Source organism: Typopeltis vanoorti, chromosome 16, assembly GCF_054136105.1.
Source record: "Typopeltis vanoorti isolate ZY-2024b chromosome 16, IOZ_Tvanoo_1.0, whole genome shotgun sequence".
NCBI classification, from domain to species: Eukaryota; Metazoa; Arthropoda; class Arachnida; order Uropygi; family Thelyphonidae; genus Typopeltis; species Typopeltis vanoorti.
In genome coordinates, this window is record NC_143564.1 from 70,020,824 (window position 1) to 70,046,383 (window position 25,560).

Here is a 25,560-nt window from a genome sequence, read left to right on the forward strand (position 1 = left end):
CTTGTGATTAATGCGCTCAACAGAGAAGCACTTGCGATCGTAAAGTTCCGATATGGTGAAATTATCAAATGGTGAAATAGACGTGCATGCTTGAGTTGCTGTTGGCGCTTTTTTAATTGTTGCTTTTTCAGCATAAGAGGATCGTAGAACAGGTGTAATGGTGCCTAGCTTTCTTTTTGCATCCTGATATGTTATGTTTCATTCTGTTTTAATTTTTTGTATCTCTTTTTTATCTTTCCATTTCTGACATGCACGAGAGTGTGCTGGATGATCTCCCTGACAGTTAACACATTTAGCTTTTTTTTCACAGCAAGATTTATTTTCATGTTCATTACTACCACATCAGGCACAGGTAGTAGAACCACAACAGGCAGTTTGGACATGTCCATATCTTTGACATTTAAAACATCTCAGTGGGTTAGCGATGTATATTTTAACAGGACAGCTGAGATATCCTGCTTTTACAGATGTCGGAGGCCTAGGTGTATCAAAAGTAAGGATGATATTCTTGGTTGTGACCAGGTGACCATCCCTGCATATCAGGATGCGCCTCACACCTGTCACTCCTTGATCTTTAAGCTCTGAACATATCTCCTCATCAGGAACATCAAGGAGATCCCATTCTAATATCACTCCTCTAATGGAATTGAGTGTTCTGTGAGGTGCGACTGCAATTTGTATTCCACCCATTGTCGTTGCTCTCAGTAGTTTCTCGGAATGTTGTTTGCACATTGTTTCCATGAGGATATCACTAGAACACAATTTCTTGACAGTTTTGGGAGGTCCTGCCAGTCCTTCAAATCCTTTTTGGATAAAGAAGGGTGACATTTTCCCAATTGGTTTTTCACCTGTTACATGAATGATTAAAAAGGTTGGTACATTTATGTTAGTATCCGATATCTTTTGTTTCTTACTTCTGTTTCCATATGCTGTGTCTATATTATCAGTATTTGGTTGGGACTTTGTTAATGTCCCTGAAACATTTGAGGATGAAGAATTCATATTTAAGGAATTTTTAATTTGGCGCCAGAGCTCCCCACCCACCATGGATGCCCACTACCCAGCAAGCAAAGACTGCACTCAGGAGTGAAACGCCAGGGCTACCCTGAACTATACCGGCAGTGCAGTAGGTCTAGGATCCTGACCTTCGGACCATGGGATGAGAGACTTACTGCAACACCGTTGACCCTTGCAGGCAAGCCCACTAGCTAATTGAGCCTAGCTGGCCCATCCAGGACCACCCGTCTTGCCGAAGCAGGGGCCAAAGTAGTGCAAGACTACCAGGGTCTCTCCCCCCCTTTCCGGATGTCCACAGGTCACAAAGAAAAAGAGGATGAGTGAAAAGGGCCAGTACCATCACTGGGAGGTCCCCTCCACCATGAACAGGTGCCCCACATGGAGAGGAGTAAAATGGCATACCACACCATATTTTTAAAATGATTTAGATCCGAGGTAGTTGTATGAAGGTTGTTTTTTTTTCTGCTTGGTTATCAGTCTTTTGTTGAGGTAAATAAAGCTTAGCTATTATGGACACCTCCATAAAGGTCAAAACTAGTCAGGACAGTGACCCTTCCCATAATGCATAAAAAACATGTTAGAAAGGAAGTGTGCTTTACATTATGAATACTAAGTTAATTGATGTGAAGTGTCAAAATCCTCCATATACAAGTAATCTAGCGGTGAAGATACTTCATGTGCAAACTTTGCTTATGCTTACAGGATTAAAACAGGAATATAATTTTTTTTTTTTTTTTTTGAAAGTTTATTTTTCACTTGGTTAGACTATAATAAATTTAGTTTAATCCTTTGTCCAATTGTTTTGTCCAATCCTTTATCCAAGTGTGAGCAAACTTTGTTTGCTCACACTTGGATAAAGGATTAAACTAAATTTATTAAAGGAATATAATTTCTTGTCTATTATAATTTACTTGATAAGCAAGTGAAAAACTTTTCTACAACAATCTCTGAATATCACTGATTCTCTTGGCATCCATTAAGATTAGATAACTACAATGGTGGAAATATGGCTAGTTCTTTCTATCATTCAAAAATGTAGTATTATTAATACTTTAAAGAACAAGGCATTATTATATACAGGGCTCAACAAATATACTCACCTGTATATTTGGCGAGTATCTGCATACAGGACAAAATATAATATTTTTTATTTATGAAAATAAAGAACTTCTCTAACCATGGTACAGTACTATTAATCATTTTGCAGAAATTCTATTATAGACTTATTGGGACATATCATTAAAAATAAGTGGGGGTTCTTGCATGGGAAAATTTTTTGTGTGGTAAGGTTTTGCATAATTTATTGAGCCCTGACCATGATTATGTATTTTTTAGAAATGATGACAAAAAAAAAAAAAAAGACACAGAGAGAGAGAAGAAGTTGATCTCCTATTCATCTGCAATGATTACTCTAATAAAGTTATGTATAGTGGTTACACACATATACACACCCAATTCTCCATTTAAAAGGGAAATCGGTTCCAGAAAAAACCGTGTAAAAAAGAATATAGTGTATATGGAAAAATAGAAGAATGGTTCCAGAAGTGAAACAGCGATATGAGCAATACGTTATTTTCAAACAAAACAAATAAAAATCATTGAATAAAACTCTATTTAATTTTAATGGAATATTTTTCATTTTAAATACTTATTTAAAGTATATACATGTGTATCTTTCTTAAATAAAATAGTATGTCACTAATAAAACAGAAATTCGAAAAGGCTCAAATACACCCGTACATATGGTTATTAGTTAAATTTTATTCGCCGTCACTTGCTGACAATAGCCACATTCTTTTGTGTGAGACTGGAATTAAATCTCTTCCATCACTTGAAACACTTTGGCCATCCTGTTCATACTGCAATGGCAAAACGTTTTCTTCAGTAAAAGGAACTAAATTAGTACTAATTTTCAATAATTCTGAAGGTTGATTTTTTTTTTTACCATGAACTCTCTAATTAATCATTAAGATCCTGTTTTGACTAGATCTTTGTATAATTCTTAATATTGCACCATACATTATTTCAGTGCACATTTAAACTGTTCAGCTCATTCAGTATGTGGATCATGTGTAAGAAAATGACTTTGTAATTTACTAGCCACTTGAAGCCGTTCTTTAATTAATCCTGCATTGAATGGAATCTCTTCATCATCATCACTTTTTTCTTTTTCATCGAGATTCTCAAGGAAAGCTTCTATTATGTTGGCATCACTAACAGCCTTGTCAACCATCAATTCTTCAATATCTGAAGATGAAAAATCATCAAGTCCTTCTCCACCAACTGCATGTGCTAATCTGATGATATTGGGATATTCAGTTGTATGCAAAGGTACAGGGTTTTTCTTTTTCACACATTCTGGCCAAGTAGCTTTCCTGCATGCATTGAAAATTGATGGTTTCAATTCTGATAACATCAACTTAGCAAGTTTGATGCAATCCAAAATAAAGAATTTCTTCCATACATCAATAACTGTCAGTAAATTATCCTTATCTAGTTTATCCAAAATGTATTGGAATGTTCTTCTTAAGTAGTAAGTTTTGAAGGTAGCGATCACACCCTGCTCTAGTGGTTGTATTAAGGATGTTGTGTTAGGTGGCAGAAAACAGTATTCCACATTCAGGTGTTCTAAAACAAGATGGCCAGGCACATTGTCTATAATCAATAAAACTTTAAAGTCGAGATTTTTTTCCATCAAATATCATTTAACTTCTGGAACAAATCATTGATGGAACCATTCATTAAAAAATTTCTTTTGTAACCCAACCTTTTTTGTTTGCCTTCCACTGCACTGGTAACGTGTTAAAATCCACACCTTTCATTGCACGCAGTCTTAGGTATTGATTAATGAGTAATGGTTTTAATATATAATCTTCTGAAGCATTGCTTGCAAAATAATAAAGTCACTCTATCCTTAGCCACCAACACTTTTTTTTTGCGATTTCGCTATATAAGTTCTACTTGGCATTTTTTTTTCCAAAAAAGACCGGTCTCATCTGTGTTCCAAACTTGATCAGGAGTGTGGCCACCACTTTCAATAATTTTAGGCAGTTTTGAAAGAAATTCCTTAGCTGCCAGCTCATTTGTAGATGTGGCTTTTCCTTTTATTTTTACATTATGAAGTACATATCTTTTGAGAAATTTTGTAGGCACCTGTGCTTGCAGAAAAATCGCAATTGTTGTTTGATGTTGTTGGCTCCTTTTCCTGAATCTGTTTGGTACAACCATAATGCTTTCTGTTTGATGGCATTTCTGTCTGAAGGTATTCCTTATTGTGAGCAATCTTCTATCCACATCACTAGGGCCTTTTCCATCTTCACTTTTATAATGTCTCTTGTATACAATGAAGACTTGGCATCTAATTTTGTTCCATAAAGGGCAGCTTTTCTAATGGCATCTTCATTTTTCTTAATCGTTCTCATGGTAGCTTCGTTCAATCCAAAATATTTCCTTAAAGATGTTGAGCCTTCTCCAGCTACAAAACAATCTAAAATTTAGATCTTAGTTTCTAAAGAAATAGCTTTTCTTTTCTTCTTCTGTCTAACTGAATTATCTGACATCATGATTAATGGGATAAAATAATCAAGAATTTTTAAAATAATCAATAATTAATTTTACTAATTTGATATTACGTGTATAAAACTTCAAAATTTAATACATACCTGTATAACTATTGCACAAAAAAACTTTCATGAGCAAAACACAAGACGTGTAATCATTTCGAACTGTAAACAAGAAATTATTGTTTCACAAACAGCTTAACTCCTTTCAAGCAGCTTTATGTAAGCGGGCCTCCCATAACGGACCAACTTAACTTTGAGGAAACAGCACAGCACTCTTCTGCTTCCAGGAACCAACAGCAAGTGAATATAACAGATCATCTGTCAGCTTAACTTCAGGGAATCGCAATTACAAACACTGATTTTTTGATTGTCGCCACAATTGTCTACAATCTGTAGCGTAGAGTAATCCATGATATTTAAAATATCATGGATTATCATGGAGGGATTCCCAAAATTCAAGTTTAAGTGCATATATATACCGTTCTAGGAAATGATAATTATAATGGAAATACCCTTTTTAACAGAACTGAATTCAAACAGAAATTTTAAAAATAAGTGCCATTGAACTGTGTTAAATCAAAATATACCATGTAAAAATATAACTGCTTTTGTTTTCTAAACCATGTCATTTCGAAATAATGTAAAAAAAAAAGCCATGTAAAAAGAGAATTAGCTGTATATATAAAAGCCACTACATCTCACAGATAGAAGAATTTTATTTCCCTATCCCTTAGGAGTGTTTTTATGTGGCTCCCACCAATAAAAGGTATATACTTTTATAGAGAATCAACCCACACAAGTAGATACATACACAACCCTCCTCCCCTTTTCTGAACAATATTGTGTTATAAAAACCCTTCGTAATAGTGCCTCCAATCTCTCTTCTACCCAGGTTTATCTTACAATTCAATCTCTTTTTTAAGCTATTAAGGAAGAGAAAGGAGAAAACACTCGAAGTAACAGAAGATCTTAGACAAGGATGCCCCTTTCTCCAATATTATTTGGAATATATATGAATGAAATAACCAAAGAATGGAGGAATTCATATAGAAAATAATTTTATCTTAAACCGTACTCTTTGCAGACAACCAACTGACATCTGGAACAACTCAAAACACTCTACAAAAAGCTGTATATAAACTGAATTTAATAATAAAACAATATAATATGTCAATCTCTCACTAAAACTATGGCAGTCAAAGGGAAAAAGCTCATCCAAACTAAAACAGTAATAGATAATAAAATGATTGAACAAGTCAACAATTTGGGCTATAATCTCAGTTAGTTTTCAACTAACTGTGAGTTAGTTTCTTGCAAAGGTGGAAGCCCTCACCTACCAGAAATAGCAAGCATTTAAATTCTGCAGAAAATATTGATTAGAGATTTGATATTTTTCATATGGCCTTAATTGCTTTTCAATAATCTAATCAGCTGCAATTATTCTCTAGTTACCAGTGAGGAAAAGTTTTAGTTTTGGGAAGAGATAGAAGTCAGAGGAAGCCAAATCTGGGGAACAGGGGGGATGTTCCAACAATTCATAGTGCAGATCCCTTAATTTTCCCATTGCCAAAACGCCTTTGTGGATAGGTGCATTGTCCTGATGAAAGATGATTGTTTTATTCTGCAAACCAGGTCTGTTTTCACGAATTTTTTCGTCTAGTCTGGTTAAAAGATCGGAATAATATTCCCCAGTTATTGTTTCACCCTTTTCAAGATAATAAATAAACAAAATGTCTTTTGCATCCCAAAACACCAATGCCTTGACCTTTCCTGCTGATGGACAAATCAACAGGAAAGGTCAAGGTTCTGAACAACTGGCTTCTGTCCACTGTTTTGACTGCTGTTTGGATTCTAGTGTGTAATGGTGAATCCAAGTCTCATCCATAGTAATAAATCGACACACAAAATCAGTTTCATTCTTGTTAAAAATGCCCCAAGCACTGTTCAGAGCTTTTCATGCGAGTGCATTTTTGATTTGCTGTGAGCAAGAATGGCACCCATCTTGCACAAAGCTTTTTCATTTGCAATTCTTCATGCAAAATATATCCTACATGTTCTTTTGAAATGCCTATAGTCTCTGCAATTTCACACACTTTGACTCACCAGTAATCCAATACCATATTGTGCACTTGATCAATGATTTCTGGTGTTGTTACACTTCCTCGACATCCTTCACATGGATCATCTTCAATGCTGGTACGGCCATGGTTAAACTCGGCAGCACATTTCTTAATTGTCAAAACAAAGGAGAAGAGTGCCCATAAACTTTTATGAACTTCGAATGAATTTCTTTTGGTGTTAAACTTTCTTTTACAAAGAATTTTATAACTGCACGATACTCAATTTTATCCATTTCAAGGGATACAGACAACACTTTTGCTGCAGACAGCTGTATAAAACAAACTACAGTCATACCCCGACTTATGTGAATCTGGAGTTATGCAGTTTCTTATATGTACGTATTCCCGTCCCGTTTCACACCTCACCACTAGTTGTATCTTTCCAGAGCCGGCTGCATTTGCCAGCAATCCAAGAGCTCTAAAAAATAAATCTAAAGCTTGCTTGCCAGTGATTTGGAAGTCAAATTCTAAAGCTTAGGAGACAGCTTCTATTTTTGAAGACTGGTTTGGTCACCACTTCATACCTGAAGTTGAACGTTATTGCCAATTTAAAAAAATTCCATTTAAAGTTATGCTCATTATTTATAACGCACCTGGCCACCCTCCTGTAACTTTAATTGATTTTGATCCACATGTAAAAGTTGTTTTCTTGCCTCCAAATACAACCAGCTTACTTCAACCAATGGACCAAGGAGTTATCAAAATATTCAAAACGGAATACACATAGCGTTCGTTTGCAAGTCTGAATGAAGCTATGAGGCAAAATGAGCAACTGTCTGTTAAAGAGTTTTGGAAACAGTTTAATGTTTTAGATGCTGTAAGGATTATCGGAGATTCTTGGGGTGAAATTTCCCAAAAAAACTTTATCCATCCTTTTTTAAATGTGAAAAGGAAACGTTGCCAGAAACTGATCAAGTTACTGAGGCAATAGAAGAAGTTGTCAACCTTGCAAGGCAAAGAGATTTAGAAGTCGACAGTGAAAATGTCAGCGAGCTGTTAGACTCACATAACAAGGAGCTTAAAATTGATGAGCTCTTAGAGATGCATGAGCAAATCGCTACTGAAGAGACCAAAACCTCAGATCCAGTTCAAAATAACTTTCTTTTTTTTATGTATGAAAAACTACAATTATGATTATACAGTATTTCATAAAAAAAGTATGCTGTAAAAGAAATGCTGTAATGCTGTAAAAGAAAAAAACCTCTGTTTTCCACAACTGGCTCAAGAACCAAAACTGCAAGACCCCCTCTGGCTATGCTCCAGCCTGCAACAACTGCAAAAGGATCATCACCAAGTCCAAGTTAGACTTTGAAAGGGCCAAATGCTGCAAACTCGATCCTGGCCAAATAGCAGTCGCTCCTTCTGGTCCATTGTCAAGGCCACTGGGCACAACTTCGGCCCACACAGGTTTCCACCACTCTCACATCCAAATGGTACTGTAGTTGCCTAACCAAAAGACAAGGCCAACTTACTTGCATCACTCTTTCTGCATTGATGACTGGGCAAAGTTTCTTCCACTCCACAAAGAAAAGTTTCCTTCATATCTCCCATAGTCTTCCAACAAAAAGAAATCCAAAGAATCCTCAATAACCTGAACTCAAACAAGGCATCTGATCCCAATGGTATCCCACCTACTGTATAAAAAATTGTGCCCCAGAACTAACACCTATCTGGTATTGCCTCTTCAATCTATCCTATTCAACTGGCCTGACAACATGGAAACAGGTCCACATCCAGCCCATCCCAAAGAGAGGTGATAACATAATAAATTTAGTTTAATCCTTTATCCAAGTGTAAGCAAACAAAGCTTGCACCTGAAGTATCTTCAGGACTAAGGCAACTCGTGGTAAAGGTGGACCAAGCACTCCTCACTCCTGGTCTTAGTATCTCCCATAATACAAAGCACATCTCCTTGCGGACATGTATAATGCTATGCATTAAGAGAAGGGTCACTATCCAGACTGGTTTCAACCTTTATTGAACATTCAAGTACAGGTCAAACTCCAAATACTCAGCATTGTTCCCCTCAGTAACAGGCTCACCCTGCCACTGAGAACTCTCAGAACCAGTTGGCTCTACACAGTGGCAAGCTCACCCCACCACCGAGCAGAGCCGCTCATTTGCTCATATCTCATCCAAGGGGTAACAGCAAGTCATGCCTCAGTTAAACTTCATAGGCTACAGCATTGTAGCCCATGAAGTTTAATGGGCTACAATGCTGTAGCCCATTAAACAGCATTGCAATTCATTACTGCCTCCCACCCAAGACCTGAGTGACAGCAAGAGCCGAGCCTCAGTTAAAACTTCAGAACCAGTTGGCTCTACACCGTGGCAGGCTCACCCCCACCACCGAGCAGAGCCGCTCATTTGCTCATATCTCATCCAAGGGGTAACAGCAACGGCCATGCCTCAGTTAAACTTCATGGGCTACAGCATTGCAATTCATTACTCTCCCCCCACCACCACCCACCCAGGACCTGAGTGACAGCAACAGCCGAGCCTCAGTTAAAACTTCACGGGCTACAGAATTGCCATTCATCACCCAAGCTTCCAACCGGTTTCGACCTTTATTGAGGTCTCGTCAGTGGGAGCCAGACCAAGCTCTCATCACTCCTTCTCTTCTCCACTGCTTCCTCCTTGATATCACCACCTCTGGGTCTGGCTCCCACTGACGAGACCTCAATAAAGGTCTCGTCAGTGGGTTTCATCTAAAGCTGTCAGTTAGGCACCTATCAATGAAGCAGTGAAGTATGTAATAGGTGTTACTCTCCAGGCAACAACAGCCACAATTCCAAAAACATAATCTCAATTTCCATGATAAATATACTCAGAGCACGGAGTATATTTCATAGATATCCTAACATATCAAATCTAGCAGCTTTCAAATGTGCTCAGGCCAAAGCATGTCAGAATCAAAAGCAATCTTGGATCCAATGTACTTCATCTAGTAATCAAACAAGTTAAAAAAAGTGCATGGGATAAAATCCAGAAAATAAAAGGTAGATACAGAACACAATATTTGTCTACCAAGGATCATAACAGATGCATTCCAGCCATGCATCCTTACCAAAAGCCAATGCTGATATTTTATGAAAACGTTTGTTAGAATCTCAACAACAGCTTCACATCCTCCTGAATTTATTATCATTATTATTATTATTACCACTCCAAGACCTCAAAGAGTCAAAGACTCATCTGGGAGGTCCTTTTATCACACACACACAGCTCAACATACCATGTTTTAAACACACTCAAACTCTTTGCAGACACCACATTCTCAGGCAAGGCATTCCAATCATTTACAACTCTGCACGAAAAAAACCTGCCTCTCACTCCCCTACTCACACCCTCTTTATACAGTTTCCAGGGATGACCTCTGGTTCTCCCCTGATCTCCCACTATTCGCTGTAGAACTTCTCCACCATTGATCCTATAACAACCCCTTACCAACTTGTAGGTCTCTATCATATCTCCCCTCTTTCTCCTGTCCACCAGACTCTGCAAATTACATCTTCTCAATCTTTCCTCATACTCGACATTCCAGAGGTCAGAAACTACCTTAGTCAGTTGCCTTTGGACCCTTTCCAACATCTCTTCATCCTTCTGAAAACTAGGTGACCAAATCTGGGCACAATAGTCCATGTGTGGCTTAATCAAATCCTTATACAACGGAACAAGAATCTCCCTACATCTACACGTCAGTGTCCTTGCATCATTCCCAGAAGCCTTTGTGTTGTCTTCACAATTTTGGCTATGTGTCCCCTAAATTTCAGATCCTTATCCACTATCATCCCCAGAACTCTTATTTCCTCCACCTCCACCAATATATCCTCTCCAACTATAAATTCTGCATCCCATCTTTGTTTTCGAAATTTTAAAACCTTACATTTTGCAACATTGAACTCACATCCCCATTTCCGTGCCCAATCACTCAATCTATTCAAGTCTTCCTGTAAGGCAACATCTTCACTACACTTCATGGTTCATCCCAACTTTGCATCATCTGCAAACAACTGAATATCTCCATCCAAATCTTCACCTATATCATTAATATACAAGTTAAACAGCAATGGACCTAAAACAGACCCCTCAGGCACTCCACTAATGACTTTTCTTTTCCTGGATATCGCTCCCCCATACACAACTTGTTGATACCTATCAGATAGTCAGTCTCCAATCCCATGCACCAATCTAATATCCAACCCCCATCTGCTCTAGTTTGACTGTCAACCTATCATGAGGTACTCTATCAAAAGCCTTTGCGAAATCCAAGTGTATCCCTCTCCTCTGTCCAAGGAAGCAGTCACTTTATTGAAATAAGTAAGTAGATTAATAAAACATGACCTCCCTTTAGCAAATCCATGCTGTCCATCAAAGATAATACCATTGTTATCAACCCAACTCTGGATATTAGTTCTCACAAGCTTCTCCAACAACTTAACCACAACACTTGACACACAGATAGGCCTACAATTTGATGCTTGAGTTTGATCACCTCCTTTATGAAGTGGCACAATCTTGCCCTCTTTCCACTCCTTAGGAACTTGACCAAGTGCAAGACTCATATTAAAAAAATATGTCAAGGCAGATGTCAACTCCCTGGCACATTCTTTCAGAATACATGGTGATATATTATCAAGTCCCACAGCCTTATTAATATCTAGTTTACTCAACTCCCCATACACCTCTTGCTCACTTACAGTCTCTCCTCCCCCATCATCAACTGCTCTCAATCTCTGCATGAAGTCACATTCACAAGATTGAAAGACCTTTATGAACTGCTCATTAAGTATCTCCACCACACATTCTGCAACAGCTGTCTTTATACCATTTTCTCCAATCAATGTCATCCTTCTATAATTATTCTTTCTTTTGCTGGCTACATATCGAAAGAACTCCTTAGGATTCTTTTTGGCTTCCTTAGCCAACTGCTGTTCATACCTCTCTTTAGCTACCCTCACCAACCAAGTCACCCTCCTTTCTTGGTCTTTGTAGACCTCATTCAATTGGTTATTTTCACTTCTCTTATGCTGCCTCCACAATACCCTTTTTCTCTGTATCGCATGCTTAATCTCTTTATTCATCCATCTCACACCCACCTTATTTAACCTTCTCACCCTTGGAATACGTTTAGACATCGCATCTACTAAACAGTTTTTGAAAATCCCCCAAGCTGCATTGATCTCTTTTCCAGGTAACCCTCATTCCACACTACACCCGCAAGGTGTCTCCTGAGCTCTTCATAATCACCCCCCCCCCTTATAGTTCTACATATACCCTTTTATCATATATCATTAAATTCCTGACATATACCTTCAGAGGGTATACAGGATTTTATGATAGAACTATATGAAAAGTTACAACATTACTAACTTCCTATCAACAATTTTTCTCCAGATTAGCCTGTTATCTGTTAACATTCCAATATTATCAGATCTTATATTTCGTCTTCTAAGGCATTTTTTACTATACACCACCTATATCTTGGTCTTCCTCTGGGTCTTTTTCCTGCCATCCTGCCAAAGAATAACTTGTTTAGCTAATCATTCCTCTCCCATTCTGTGTAAATGGCCATACCTACATCATAGCAGCTGGAAAATGGAACTGTATTGAAACTCCACATTAGACAAAATAGGAGGACATCACAGGAGGAAAAGTGGGATATGCACAGTTGAAAACACGGCTTGATAATGCTCAACTAATAGACAAATGGAAATTTGCAATCCTAATCTCCAGGCTTACACGTACATGAATCAAGGTATTGGTACCCATCTTGATTGAATTTATATCTCTTCTTCCCTTATAAATAGGATAACTCAGATAAAACATCTCGACAATCAACATGTCAGATCATAATCCGGTTCTACTTAAGTTCCACTGCATGCAACAAGTAGAGATCAGTTCTGGACCATGGAGACTTCCACCAAATTTTCTATTGATCTTTTCAACCAAATTCCAGAGTTCAAATTGGAATAATGTTACCCAGAATTAGGATATATTGTTAAAATTCAAACAAGCAGTAAAACAGAATATGATCAAATGGGGAAAGGAACAAGTTTTCCTTAAAAGAAAACAGTTGAAAGATCTGTATATAAAAAGAAAGTGGTTCATAGCAAACCAACACACTGATAAAGGAGGTTCATAGCATCATAACTGTTGGGAATTTTGACTAAAAATTACATACTTCCATAGTCTTGGCTTCCATAGAAGGACTCAGGATAGGACTGCATGAAACCAGACCTTCTATCCTGATCATAGTTAGATGACATTTTGCTTGCAAGCAAATTGCCGTCCACACTATGGCCAGGTCTGACTTGACTTTCAGATGCATAGTTTGCCATAATTGGACAATAATTCATTAGAAAGTTGCAGCATGCAGTGACAAATCACAGAACATGATCTTTGGATCATGTTCTGTGATTTGTTAATGTTTTTAATGTTCTGTGATATAGCAACATCTTTAGAAGCATTACCATATCACAGAACATGATCCAAAGATCATGTTCTGTGATTTGTTATGAGTTCCTAGATGAGAAAGTCCAATAATGTGTGTGGAATGTGCACAACCCTTCTCAGTACTCTCTTATTTCTTTGTCTTGGTTCAATGTGGTCTGAACACCATTTCTTGCATTGCTTTTAATTATCCTGCTTTGTTCTTTTAAATGCCATCTGCCACAAATGCTCTAATTTTCCTGCAACACAAGAATTGATTGATGAATCACATGATACCTGTGATAACACATTGGAAGATAACTAAACCACATCCTCAATTTCAGTATTGAGCAAGTGACTTGTCATTAGTATGAAATATTAAGAGAGAAATTGGGATAACAAGAAAATTTGCACAACATGGTGTATAATTTGAATCTAGTGGATAATATGCTTTTACCTCATCTGAATCTGTACTTTCATCTGATGCTACTGAAGAAAGCCCATCTCTTTCATCCACCATAAAACCATTATCACCTGTAGGAATAAATAAAAGCAAGCAATGGGGGAAATTTTTTTTTTCCTTAAATACAGATTCATGTCAACATGAACTCAGTCCATTTACTCTTTATGTGCTTTATATATATATATATATTAATAAAATTCAATTTAATGATTCAAATTCAAACTTATTAGTAAACTTTTCATTTTATGATGATCATAATAAATTAAAAATGGTAAAGAAGTAGAAAATATTATAATTATAAAGCAGTCATTATTAACAATTCCTGATCTACCTAGAAGAGTGTATAGGATACTATGATAGTACGATATCATAATTCAGTTTAAATTACTAGCTTCCTATTAACAATTTTCTTCCAAAATAATTGAAGTGGAAGGGCCAAGATCAAATTCAGTCATTCTACTTTTGAAGTAGGCCCAAAATGTAAATCTGTACAGTCAGGTCTCCATATTCACAAGGATTACGTGTCAATACTTTCACGAAAATCTGTACTCTCACTGAAAATAACCCCAGATGCTTTCTATGTAGACTTTAACACACAACCATTTACAATTAATAGAAAAATAGTAATGACCTGCATGCCTCAAAATTACAATTTTTAATGGTCTCAAACAAGCACAAGTTCAATGGCACAGAACCTAACACTGCCCCCCCCCCAACCATAATAGCTAACAAGTCAACAGCAGGAGATTCACCAAAAAGAATGGAAATGTAAGAAAATTACATCCAATACATTAGCATGGTTTATTTCAAACAAAAAAGCGCAAAAATACATGAATCTTTCTTTTAAGGTTACACGGTGATCGGCATTCATATTTAATAATTTAGGGACACAAAACCCAGGTATTGAAATGGTTATTTTACTAATTATTAATAAAATAACATTTGACGTTTCGACCCCTGTATTGAGGTCATCATCAGAAGGATACATGTGTATAGGAACCAAGCTACATGCTGTTGCACTCTATAAAGGTAAATTAAATCTACGTTGTTAACTAATCTTTTTCTCAGCCCGACCTCTAGTGATAAAAATAATAAAAAATAAATAAAATAAAATAAAATGAATGAAAACTACAATAAACTATGCTAAAGTCCTCATGTATTAAGATTCTTCTGGAATTGTACAGTTCATATTGTTATACTACGATTTTCTTCTAGATTTGTACAGTTCAGGTTACTATTGAATGTTGAAGGTTGCAGATGGGTCCTCCACATTCTTGGAATGGTTAGACCATCATTTTTATTCAGATTTGGATTATGTTTGAGCATTTCACATGCTTCTTTGAATTTCCTCTCGAAGCTCGAACCAGGTTTTGGTGCAGTGTAGGGACTTGGTACCTTTCCAATCAATTCTGTGGTTTGTTTTGGAGTGTGTGGTCAGGTAGGCTGCTTTTTCCAAAATGGAGGTATTTAATGTATCATTTGTGTTCATCCTTCCTGATTGGGATGGTGCGCCCTGTTTCCCCTATGTATGGTATGTTACATGTGCATTGTATTTTGTAAACCCCTGGGTGGGCTAGGTGTGGCAGAGGATCCTTGGAAGAACTGAGTAGGTGTCTTGATTTTGTCAGGGGCTTAAAGGTGGTTTTGATTTGTATTTGTGTAGTGTTCTGTCTATTTTTTTTCGGAGATGCCTCTAACATATGGCATGGCAATAGCATTCTTGAAATCTTTTTTGTTTTTAGTGGTATCTCTGTGGAGGATCTCGTGAATGGATTTTTTTTTTACTGTATCCATTTTTTATAAAGGTATGGTTGATGATCTCATATTCCTGGTTAAGAGCTTGTTCTCTAACTGTGTCAGAGCAAAACCATGTTGCATAAGTATTGTGTTTCATGATGACTGTCACAATTTTCTAACAATGGCTGTAGAAATATCATGTTATATGGAGATATTCGAGATAAACAACATGAAAATAGCATTGGCTGTTACCTCAAAAATAATTACTAATCATCATAGCAGGACAAAATAAACTAATTTATTATTAAGTAAGCTGATATTTCACTGAAGTCAAACAGACATCATAGGAACACTTCTTACAAGTACAACCTCTTAAGAAGAAATACTGAAAGTGTAATGGATTAAGCAAAATCTGAAGTCCTAATGAGTGTTCTCTAAAGGCTAAAGACAGAGGCAACTAGTGGATAAAGGTCTTAAATCAGTCTCTGATATTTTATGCTAGTTATTATTAACATCTGGTTTCCATGGAATTGCTTATACATTTCTTATACTGAATCAAAACCTTGATTCAGTATGGTGTGAGGTGGTTATCTGAGTCCACTTTGTGCAGACATAATTCACCTGCTATTACTAACAGTCCCCCCCCCCCAATCTTCTTGACCTTTCTATCCTCACGAAAAACATCATTCTCTTTGATTGCTATTCCCATCAAGATATCATCTTTATCCAACCATGTTTTACTTATTCCACCAATATTTTTGGGTGAACAAACTCAATCAACAAAACCACTCCATCTACCCTGATTTCTGATGCTCTTGGCATTTGTAAATAAGTACTCCAATTCACTTTTAGGTGTATAACCAGTCCTCCTGCAAATGCCACTTGTAGGTTGTAATTTCCTCACACCTAATCATTCCCAACTGCCTTTATCATCACTTACCCTACTATCTCTTCAGACTCAATTACATCCCCATACATTCCAGACCATTCCATTCCATACTGACCATCCTCATACATACATACATACATTCACTGCTACTTCCGATACCCACTCTCCTTATACCGTGTTTCCCTGTCCATCTAGCATTCTCGTTGCATCATTATCAGTGACAGTTCTACTATTCTCATTTACAACCACTTCAGTCTTGCCAGCTCCTCTCTCTCTCCTGATGTTTTGCTTCACCTCTTACTTGCTCTGCTCCCATCATTCCTTGCAGCAGCAGTCTCTCTAACTGACTCACACCAAATACATTTAAATGCAACCCATCACTTTTGTACATTTCCATCCTTCCCTCAAATGTATCCCACACATTTGCAAACTCCAGTCCCTACCCCTCACATAGCTCTGCCAACGCACCATTATCATACTTAAGAAACACACTGACTACCTTTTCAACCATACTGTTATCTTTCATTATCCTCAACAACCTCCTAATTTTCATCCTCACATTCTCTTCATCTCCAACAAAGTCATTTGTTCTAACAACCACCACAAACTTGCTTGCTTCTCATATCTAATGCATCAATCATCCTGATAATTCTCTCTCCTGGAAAGAAAAAATTATGGAATCTGTCATTTACCACTCCTCTAATAATGGAATCTCCACATTTAAGTCATTCATCACCTCTTTTTTTCTGTTTTCCTTTACCTTTCTTATCTCCCAAACTTCTTCTTTCACTACACATATTTTTTCATTTCACTTCTCATTCTGATTAACCCATTTTTCAAGTCTTGCATCCCAGCAATTATACTATCTGTCAGTCTATCATTCATTTCATCATCTGACTTTCCTTCACTTCCAAAGTGTCACTTGCTTTTGTTTCTTCAGCTATACTTTCTTTCATTTCGGTTCTGTGATTTATACAATCATTTAGTGATGCAATTACACTTGCTTCCGTGACTCATAATTCCACAATTACACACTTTTATTCCATCAGTTTTACATTTACCAATAACTCTTAGTCCAAAAAAAATCACACTTTTAACATATCCATATCCTCTTGTCTCCTGTTCAGTCTCTCCATAAACACACTCTCCACATTCCACCATGTCTACTGTTGCATTCATGAAAACAAACCATTCTTGAAAAGTCCAAACTGATAATTAGATTTGATTTTCACACTGTAAGAGTTTCAAAAATAGTAAAAATAAGTGCATTTCAAACACCCAAATGTCAACAATCACTCAATTATGCTATCAAAAATAACAAAACTATACCAAAAAGCAAATCCAAATTGCTAATAACTGACTCAGTTACTGTGTTGTAGTGCCTACGTGCACTTGCCTTTTTTGTAAGTTCCTTTTGAAGATGGCAACATGACGTTGCTGAAATATTGGAAATATTTATTAAAGTGTAATTTAATTTATATTCTTATGTATGTTGTCAATTGCTTAAGTGATTTAGTAATCAATTTAGTTGCAATCATAATATTTAGTTAATGCAATCAGTTTAGTTGCAATCATTTAAAATAGTTAATGCAATCATTTTGTTACACTCTGGGAATGGAACTCTTTCTCCCTGTGGCTGTGTCATGTTAAATAAATAATCCAATTTTAAAAGGAAGGTCACTTGTACCTCAGGGGTCAGTTTTAGGACCATTGTTGTTCAGTTTGTATGTTAATGATATTGGGATGGCTTTAACCAGTGATGTGCAGCTGTTTGCAGATGATGCAAAATTGGGGAGAGCAATGCAGTGTCAAGCCGATGGTATGCCTCACAGGAGGACTTGAATAGATTGCATGAATGGATAGGTAAGTGGAACTAACAGTTCAATGTTGCAAGGTGTAAGGTTTTGAGATTTGATAAGGTACTATGGGATGCAAAGTATACACTTGATGGGGAAACTTTAAAGGAAGTAGAGGAGATGAGAGATCTAGGAGTGATGATGGACAAGGACCTGAAATTCAGGGGTCACACTGCACAAGTTGTGAAGACATCACATCGGATAATGGCAATGATGCAGAGGACCCTGACATGTAGAAATAGAGAGGTTATGATGCGACTCTATAAGGCCTTGATTGGGTCTCATATGGATTATTGTGCACAGATTTCATCTCCGGGTTTTCATGGTGACAAGGACATAACTTAGAATGAGGGGGGAGGAACAAGAGGCCATCACTGGAAACTATAAGGAGGGTGTGAGCAGAGGAGTGAGGAGAAGGTTCTTTCCATGGACAGTGGTTGGTGAGTGGAATGCATTGCTAGTGTGTGTTATGAATGTAGACACACTGAATCAGTTTAAAGCATGGTTGGATGAACACTGTGTGCAATAGTGTGTACCTCCCACAATGAGTCTGACTCCATAGGTCAGATGTTAATAATAATAATATAAAAATTTTTCTTTCTAAATAAATAGGTTTCCCAAACCACAATACTTCCTTATACAAACATGCAAGTTCATTACAGAGACAAAATTTAAGTTCTTTACATATGAGGTAGGCTCTAAAAGTTTCTGGTTTGACATACAAAATTCACACCAATTTTAAAATAGTCACATAGTCACATTTAGCCATCATCTGGTTATATTTGTATCAATCCCATAAAACTATCCCATTTTTTTTTTAATTGAGGGTGTTGACAGCACTGAACTAATTAGCTGGACGATGTTAAGAGTTCTGGTGAATGTATGTGCCTATATGTATGTTTGAATGTTCTACAGACCTGAAGGAAAGAACCCTTTAGAGTATAATATTCTGTTCACTCGCTCCTGAATTCTGCTCTAGCCAACTTTTTCAATACCTTCTTCAATATCACCAACGTGGCAGATACTTTTCAAAAATATATGAAATGAGCTTTTTCTTCTCTGTGACTAGAAGCATCAGAAACAAAGAGACAGGGTTCACTGCTTTATCGAATACACTGTGGCCTAAGATTTGACATTAGCAAAACCTGACTATCAGAATCACATATCATAACTGGGATTGAGTGTAATGGGTATACTATTTTTAGGAATGGCAGAAGAGACAGGAGAGAAGGAGGGATAAATACAGTTAGTGTAGAAATGCAGGAAGCAGATCAGACTAAGAAATATCAGGATATTGAATGAGCATGATATATGAAATCTAACTTATCATCTGAATGTTGTTGACACCTTTGTGATGCAACCAAGAAAAATCTTTTTTTTTTTTTTAAATGCAAATTCCATTCAAAAGGTTAGGATTCAAATTATTATTATTATTATTTTATGGCATCTCCAAGGAGTCTGAAGACTCATCATGGGAGACCCAAATTAACTATTATACATATATAGTATCATACCTCTCCTTGAATCCATTCAAGGAGAATTCAAAGAACTCGCAACCAATTCTGGCAATCCATTCCACTCAGTCACCACTCTCCATGCAAAAAACCTGGTCTGCACACACAATACTAACAACACTCTTACACAACTTCCACAGATGGCTACTAGTTTCTGACTAATTTGCCATATATCGAAAAATTTCACTTGCATCAATTTCATAAAGCCCCTTTAATATCTTAAAAGTTTCCATCATGTTCCCTCTTTTCTGCTTATCAACTAAACTTTGTAACCCACAGACCTTCAACCTATTCTTGTATGGAGTATTCCACAGACTCGTCACCATTTTAGTCACTCTTCTCCGAATCCTTTCCACCACCTCCTGGTCCCTAAGAAACTCCGGTGACCAAATCTGTGCACAGTAGTTAAGATGTGGCCAAATCATAGCATTATAAAGAAGGATAATAACATGGAAATACAAAATTAATAACAGAAAAACTCACTTAAAAAGATTATTTAGTAGTATAATTTTCACCTGTGTGTCACAGGCATCTTCAGTACATTTTAAGCTCTAATGAAACAATAACTGACAATTACAAAAAACACCACCTAAGTAAGTAGCTAGTGTAAGATAATTAAAAAGGTCGATAAAATTCCTAAAAAACATCTGATGGTTTATGTCTATCCCCTTTATGGGAGATAGTACTTTATAAAAAAAAAAGAATTGTCAGTGCCCTTGACCATTATGTTTAATTTGAGCCTCAGGACTGGGTCAGTCCCAAGGGGGTGGAAAGAGGGGAAAATAGTTCCACTGCACAAAGGTGGTTCCAAGGCTGCTGTTGAAAATTACCGGCCAATCAGCATAACAGGAATCATTATCAAGGTCTTAGAGAAAATAGTCAAGAGGAAAATACAAGATTGGATAGAAGAAAATGGGATACTGTATCGGGAACAGCATGGTTTTGTGAAGGGTAGGTCATGCCTCAGTAACTTGCTCACGTATTATAACACAGTGACGGCTGAACTGGATAAGGGTAATGGGTTTACAGTGATTCTGCTGGACCTTGCTAAGGCCTTTGACAGGATACCACATGGAATTCTAATCAGTAAATTGCAGCATATGGGAATGGACATAGGGTTGGTGAGATGGATAGGAGGGTGGTTGACGGAGAGATATCAGAGAGTGGTTTACTCAGGAGTAGAGTCCACAAGACGGCCTGTGACTAGTGGTGTACCACAAGGATCTGTTCTTGGACCACTGCTGTTTAATTTGTTCATAAATGATATAGGAAAGGATCTGAGAGGAACAGTTCATTTGTTTGCGGATGATGCAAAGTTGGGTAGGGCAATAGTGAATGCAGATGACGTCAAAATTTTGCAGGATGATTTGGATAGATTGGAGGTCTGGGCTAGGGAGAATGGATGTCAATTTAATGTGGCAAAATGTAAGGTTATGCATTTTGGGGTGAAAAGATGGGAGGCAGTTTACTGCATTGGTGGAACCGTGCTCCAGGAAATTGATGAGGCACGAGATTTAGGAGTGTTGGTGGATAAGGAATTGAAATTTAGGGGACACATTGCAAAAGTGGCCAAATCAGCTCATCAAATCACTTGGTTGCTGAAGAATACGTTGACAAGCAGAGACAAGCAGGTTATTGTTCCTCTGTATCGAGCCTTGATAAGACCTCATCTCGACTACTGTGCTCAGATTTGGTCACCTAGGTTTCTTCTTGATGGGGAGGAGGTGGAGAGGATCCAGAGGCGAGTGACCAAGATGATAGCAGGTCTGTGGAATGAACCGTATGAGAACAGGTTGAGGATTTGTGGGTTGCAAAAATTGGTTGATAGGCGGAGGAGGGGAGATATGATTGAGACATTCAAATTACTGAAGGGTTTCTATAAAATTAATTCAGAAGATATTTTTGAGAACAGGGCTGGTTGTGGGAGGACTAGGGGACATCCATGGAAACTGGGCAAAAGTGTGGTTAGTAAAGGTGTTAGAGCTGGGTTCTTTACTTTTAGAGTAGTGAATGAGTGGAATGCGCTCCCTGAGTCTGTGGTGGATGCTGTGACAGTGAATGAGTTTAAGGCGAGGTATGATAGATACTGTATGAATGTCGAATAGTTGTGATGAAAATGATTTGGGGCCTCCCTCGATGAGTCTAATGACTCCCTGGAGTTGCCCGTAATAATAATAATAATAATAATAATAATAAATCAGTTAATCTTTCCTAACTTTTTATTGTATATATAATTTTTTTTTTTTTTTTTTTTTTTTTGTTAGGAAATTTATTGACCTTTTTAGTTATCTTACACTAGCTACTTAGGTGGCACTTTTTGGAATTGTCAGTTATTGTTTAATTTGAGCTTAAAATGTACTGAAGATGCCTGTGACACACAGGCGAAAATTATACTATTAAATAATCTTTTTACGAGTTTTTCCGTTATTAATTTTGTATTTATATGTCTGTTCATTGTTTGCCATTATTAAAACTTAATGATAATAACATTGGCTGAAATGCCATCCAGTCCCACTGCTATGTTCACATTCATAGTTTTTAATATGCTGAACACCTTCTGTTCATCTCCCTCAATTTTGATGTCTCTCTGTAAAATCAGCAACCGTAAAATCTTTACCTGGATGATATACCTTTGCAAAATGATCACTCAACAACTCAACTATTTCTTTTGGTTCAGTCACATTCATCTTCAGTCACTACCATCAGCATTATTTTAAGTCATCCCATCATATTCATTTTTCCTCTTACTTGCTACATAACAAAAATTCTGTTTGGCTTGCATTAGACTGTTTGGCCAATTCCTTTAATTAATTCCCATTTAGTTTATCCTCCTGACCTTGGATATACAGTCTGCTACTGCTTCTCTGACCACTTCTCACTCACTCACACACACACACACACACACACACACACTACTGACATTTTTTTTTTTTGTAGCTTCTCAAGTCATGGCACTGCTCCAATATGCTTCCTAAATCTGTTATTATTACTGGTTTTATAATTCAACATAAATCCTTTCTCAACAGAGAATTCCACATGTTTAACAACTGCCCAGAAAATGACTGCAAGGTCATCACTCTCTCCTCAGTTGTCAACCTTGGTTATGGATATATCTTCTGATACTATTACCAGATATACAACACTCTCTAACCCCTTGTCCCCTCTATAACATGCTGTTTCGTGTAATTATCCCTTAGCAACTGTATAAATGTCACTTCCATCTTGCCCCTTTCTTCCCTCCAATCGATGTTCCCATAATAATTGTTCAGCCTACTTTTGCCAATACATGGCATCTACATCTTCATGTGGACCCTCTGGTCTATAACAGAACCCAACAACAACATATTTTTTTCTATTAACTTCTATCCCACACCAAACAGGGTCACATGAACCATCTCCCTCAGACCTGAAATCCTCTTTAACTTCTAATTTTGTTGGTTATAATTCTGCAGCGATCATCAACAATACCCCCCCCCACACACACACATACATCCTATCTCCTGAAAATACAATACCCTTTACATTCTATCCCTGTAACTACCATATTTACTCAAATATAACTCGCCCTCACACACCTGATTTTACGTCACGAAAAAATAAATTAAAAAATTTACATATACCTTGCACACGAAAAAAATATAAAACTTTAAGAAATACATAGTGAATGTTGTTATGGCAGTTTCAGATTCATTTCAGGCAAATTACAGAGACTACAACCATGTTAGCAATAATTACTTTAATTTCCCAACATTTTGACATACACATTAAGGTCATCTGGATTATACATATACAGAGACAAGTTATATTACATTTCAAACAGTATGCTAAAGAGACAATGATTTGATTAACAATCATTCTACTGGCCTGACCTGTGGTGGGGGAAAAAATCTACTAAAAAAGCTATATTCTATTTATAACATCATAAGAGAACAAATTCATATAGATAGTTTTATTACAGCAAAAATGTCTCCTAATTTAACATGAGAGTTGTTATATTAGAGTTAAGATCCTGGATTATGTACAGTAATGTGTATAATTAACTCTTGGATGAAAAGGTTATGTGGGTAAAATATTTGCCTTCCATATTCTTGGGATTTTTAGACCATCATTACTGTTAAGCTAAAGGTTGTTGATAAGAATTTCACAGGCCTCCTTAAATTTATGTTCATATCATGTTTTGGTGTGAGATAAACAACAGGTGCCTTTTCCAGTCAATTTTATGTAGAGTATTCAGAGCATGATCAGAAGGCCTGATTTCCCATAGTTATTAAATTTAATGTGCCGTTTATGTTCCTTTTTTACGATAGGAATTGTGCATCCTATTTCACCTATATAGGACAAATTACAAGTGCTATGAATACAGTATACTCCAGGTTGGGCCAGCAGAGGAAGTGGATTCTTGGATGAGATGAATAAGTTCTTTAATTTTGCAGGAGGTTTAAAGGTGGCATTAAGGTTGTGTTTTTGTAGTATTCTGTTTATTAGCTCAGGCCAGTAGAATAACGGTTGATCAAATCATTGTCTCTTTGGCATACAGTTCAAAATGTAATATAGCTTGTCTCAGTATATATATATATAAATGTGTGTGTACTCCAGATGATGACCTTAATATGAACAGTGAAACGTCGAAAAATTAAAGTAATTATCTCTAATACAGTTGTAAACTCCATAATTCATCTGAAATGAATGCTGATCACCATGTAACACTAAAGGAAAGGCAGTTTCAGATATTTTGGAATTCAGTTGAAGAGAATCAGCATTTCAGCTCAGCAATCATCATCATATGTTCAATGGTAATTCACAGATGCCATATAGTCACTCCGATGCTTGGTGATGTGCCACACCAGGCTTCGCCATGTAGTCCTGTTGTTTGCTTTTCTGAAGGCCTCAACTCTCTGAAGATCAGTCACTCCACACACCATCCATCAATCTCATTGATAGTCTACCCCTTCCTCTTTTCCAGGAACTTTACCTTCTATTACTGTTTTCAGAAGTCACCCCTTCCATCCTTTCAATGTGTCCAAAATATTTTAACTTTCTTCTGTCAATATCCTTAAGGAGCCTTAGAGTTCTACTGATCTTTTCTAACACCCATTCATTTGTATGCCTTTCAGTATATGATATCCTCAAAATCTTCTATAACGCCACATCTCAAAAGCAGATATATGTTTCTTATCTGACTTCTTTAGGTTCCAAGTCTCACATCCATGAAAAAAACAACTGTATCCAAAATCCTCAACTTTGTTCCCATGAAGATAGATCATCCTTCCAGATTTTAGACAAGTCTCTGACTGTTGTTTTAGCCATTCCTAATCTTCTTCTGACATCTTCTGAACAGAATTTCTTCACATTAATAATGGATCCCAGGTACTCAAACTTGCTGACTTCCTCAATTCTTTCTCCATCGAGGTACACTTGTTTCTCAAGAGCATTCCTGTTGGTATTTCATTTGAGAACCATAATCTTTGTCTTGCTAGGATCAAGTTGAAGTCCTTTGTTATTACTGATCTTGTTAACTTTATCAAGAATTTGTCCTAGTTCTTCCTTGTCATTCCACAGGAGTACGGTATCATCAGCATACGTAAGATTACTGATCAATCTACCACCTATCCTAATTTCTGTGTAGAATTTATCCAATGCTTCACACATGATGTCCTCTGCATATATACTAAACAAGCAAGGAGAAAGTAAACATCCCTGTCTAACTCCTTTAACAACCTGAAGTATCCAGCCAATCACATAATCCAACATCTGTTCTTACCGTGGCTTCTTGCTCAATGTATAAGCTGGCTATCAACCTGATAGTGTGCTGAGGAAAACCATTCTTTTCATTACTTCCCACAGTTTCACATGCTGAACACAGTCAAAAGCTTTAGAGTAGTCTAAGAAGCACATTACCAGAGAGAGAGTCTAAATTCTTTATATTTTTCTATGACCTATCTAAGGCAAAGGATCTAATCTCTGGTGAC

General features: G+C 36.9%; 1 protein-coding gene across 1 annotated transcript in view; it reads right to left on the reverse strand.

The window, feature by feature from the left end:
- LOC150098111 (cytosolic carboxypeptidase 1-like) overlaps positions 1-25,560 on the reverse strand; it is a 551,906-nt gene that overhangs the window by 228,574 nt on the left and 297,772 nt on the right. Inside the window, exon 11 of the mRNA XM_090406686.1 lies at positions 13,590-13,666. Within this exon, the coding sequence (XP_090262812.1) occupies positions 13,590-13,666 (77 nt within the window). The remainder of the gene's footprint in view (positions 1-13,589; positions 13,667-25,560) is intronic.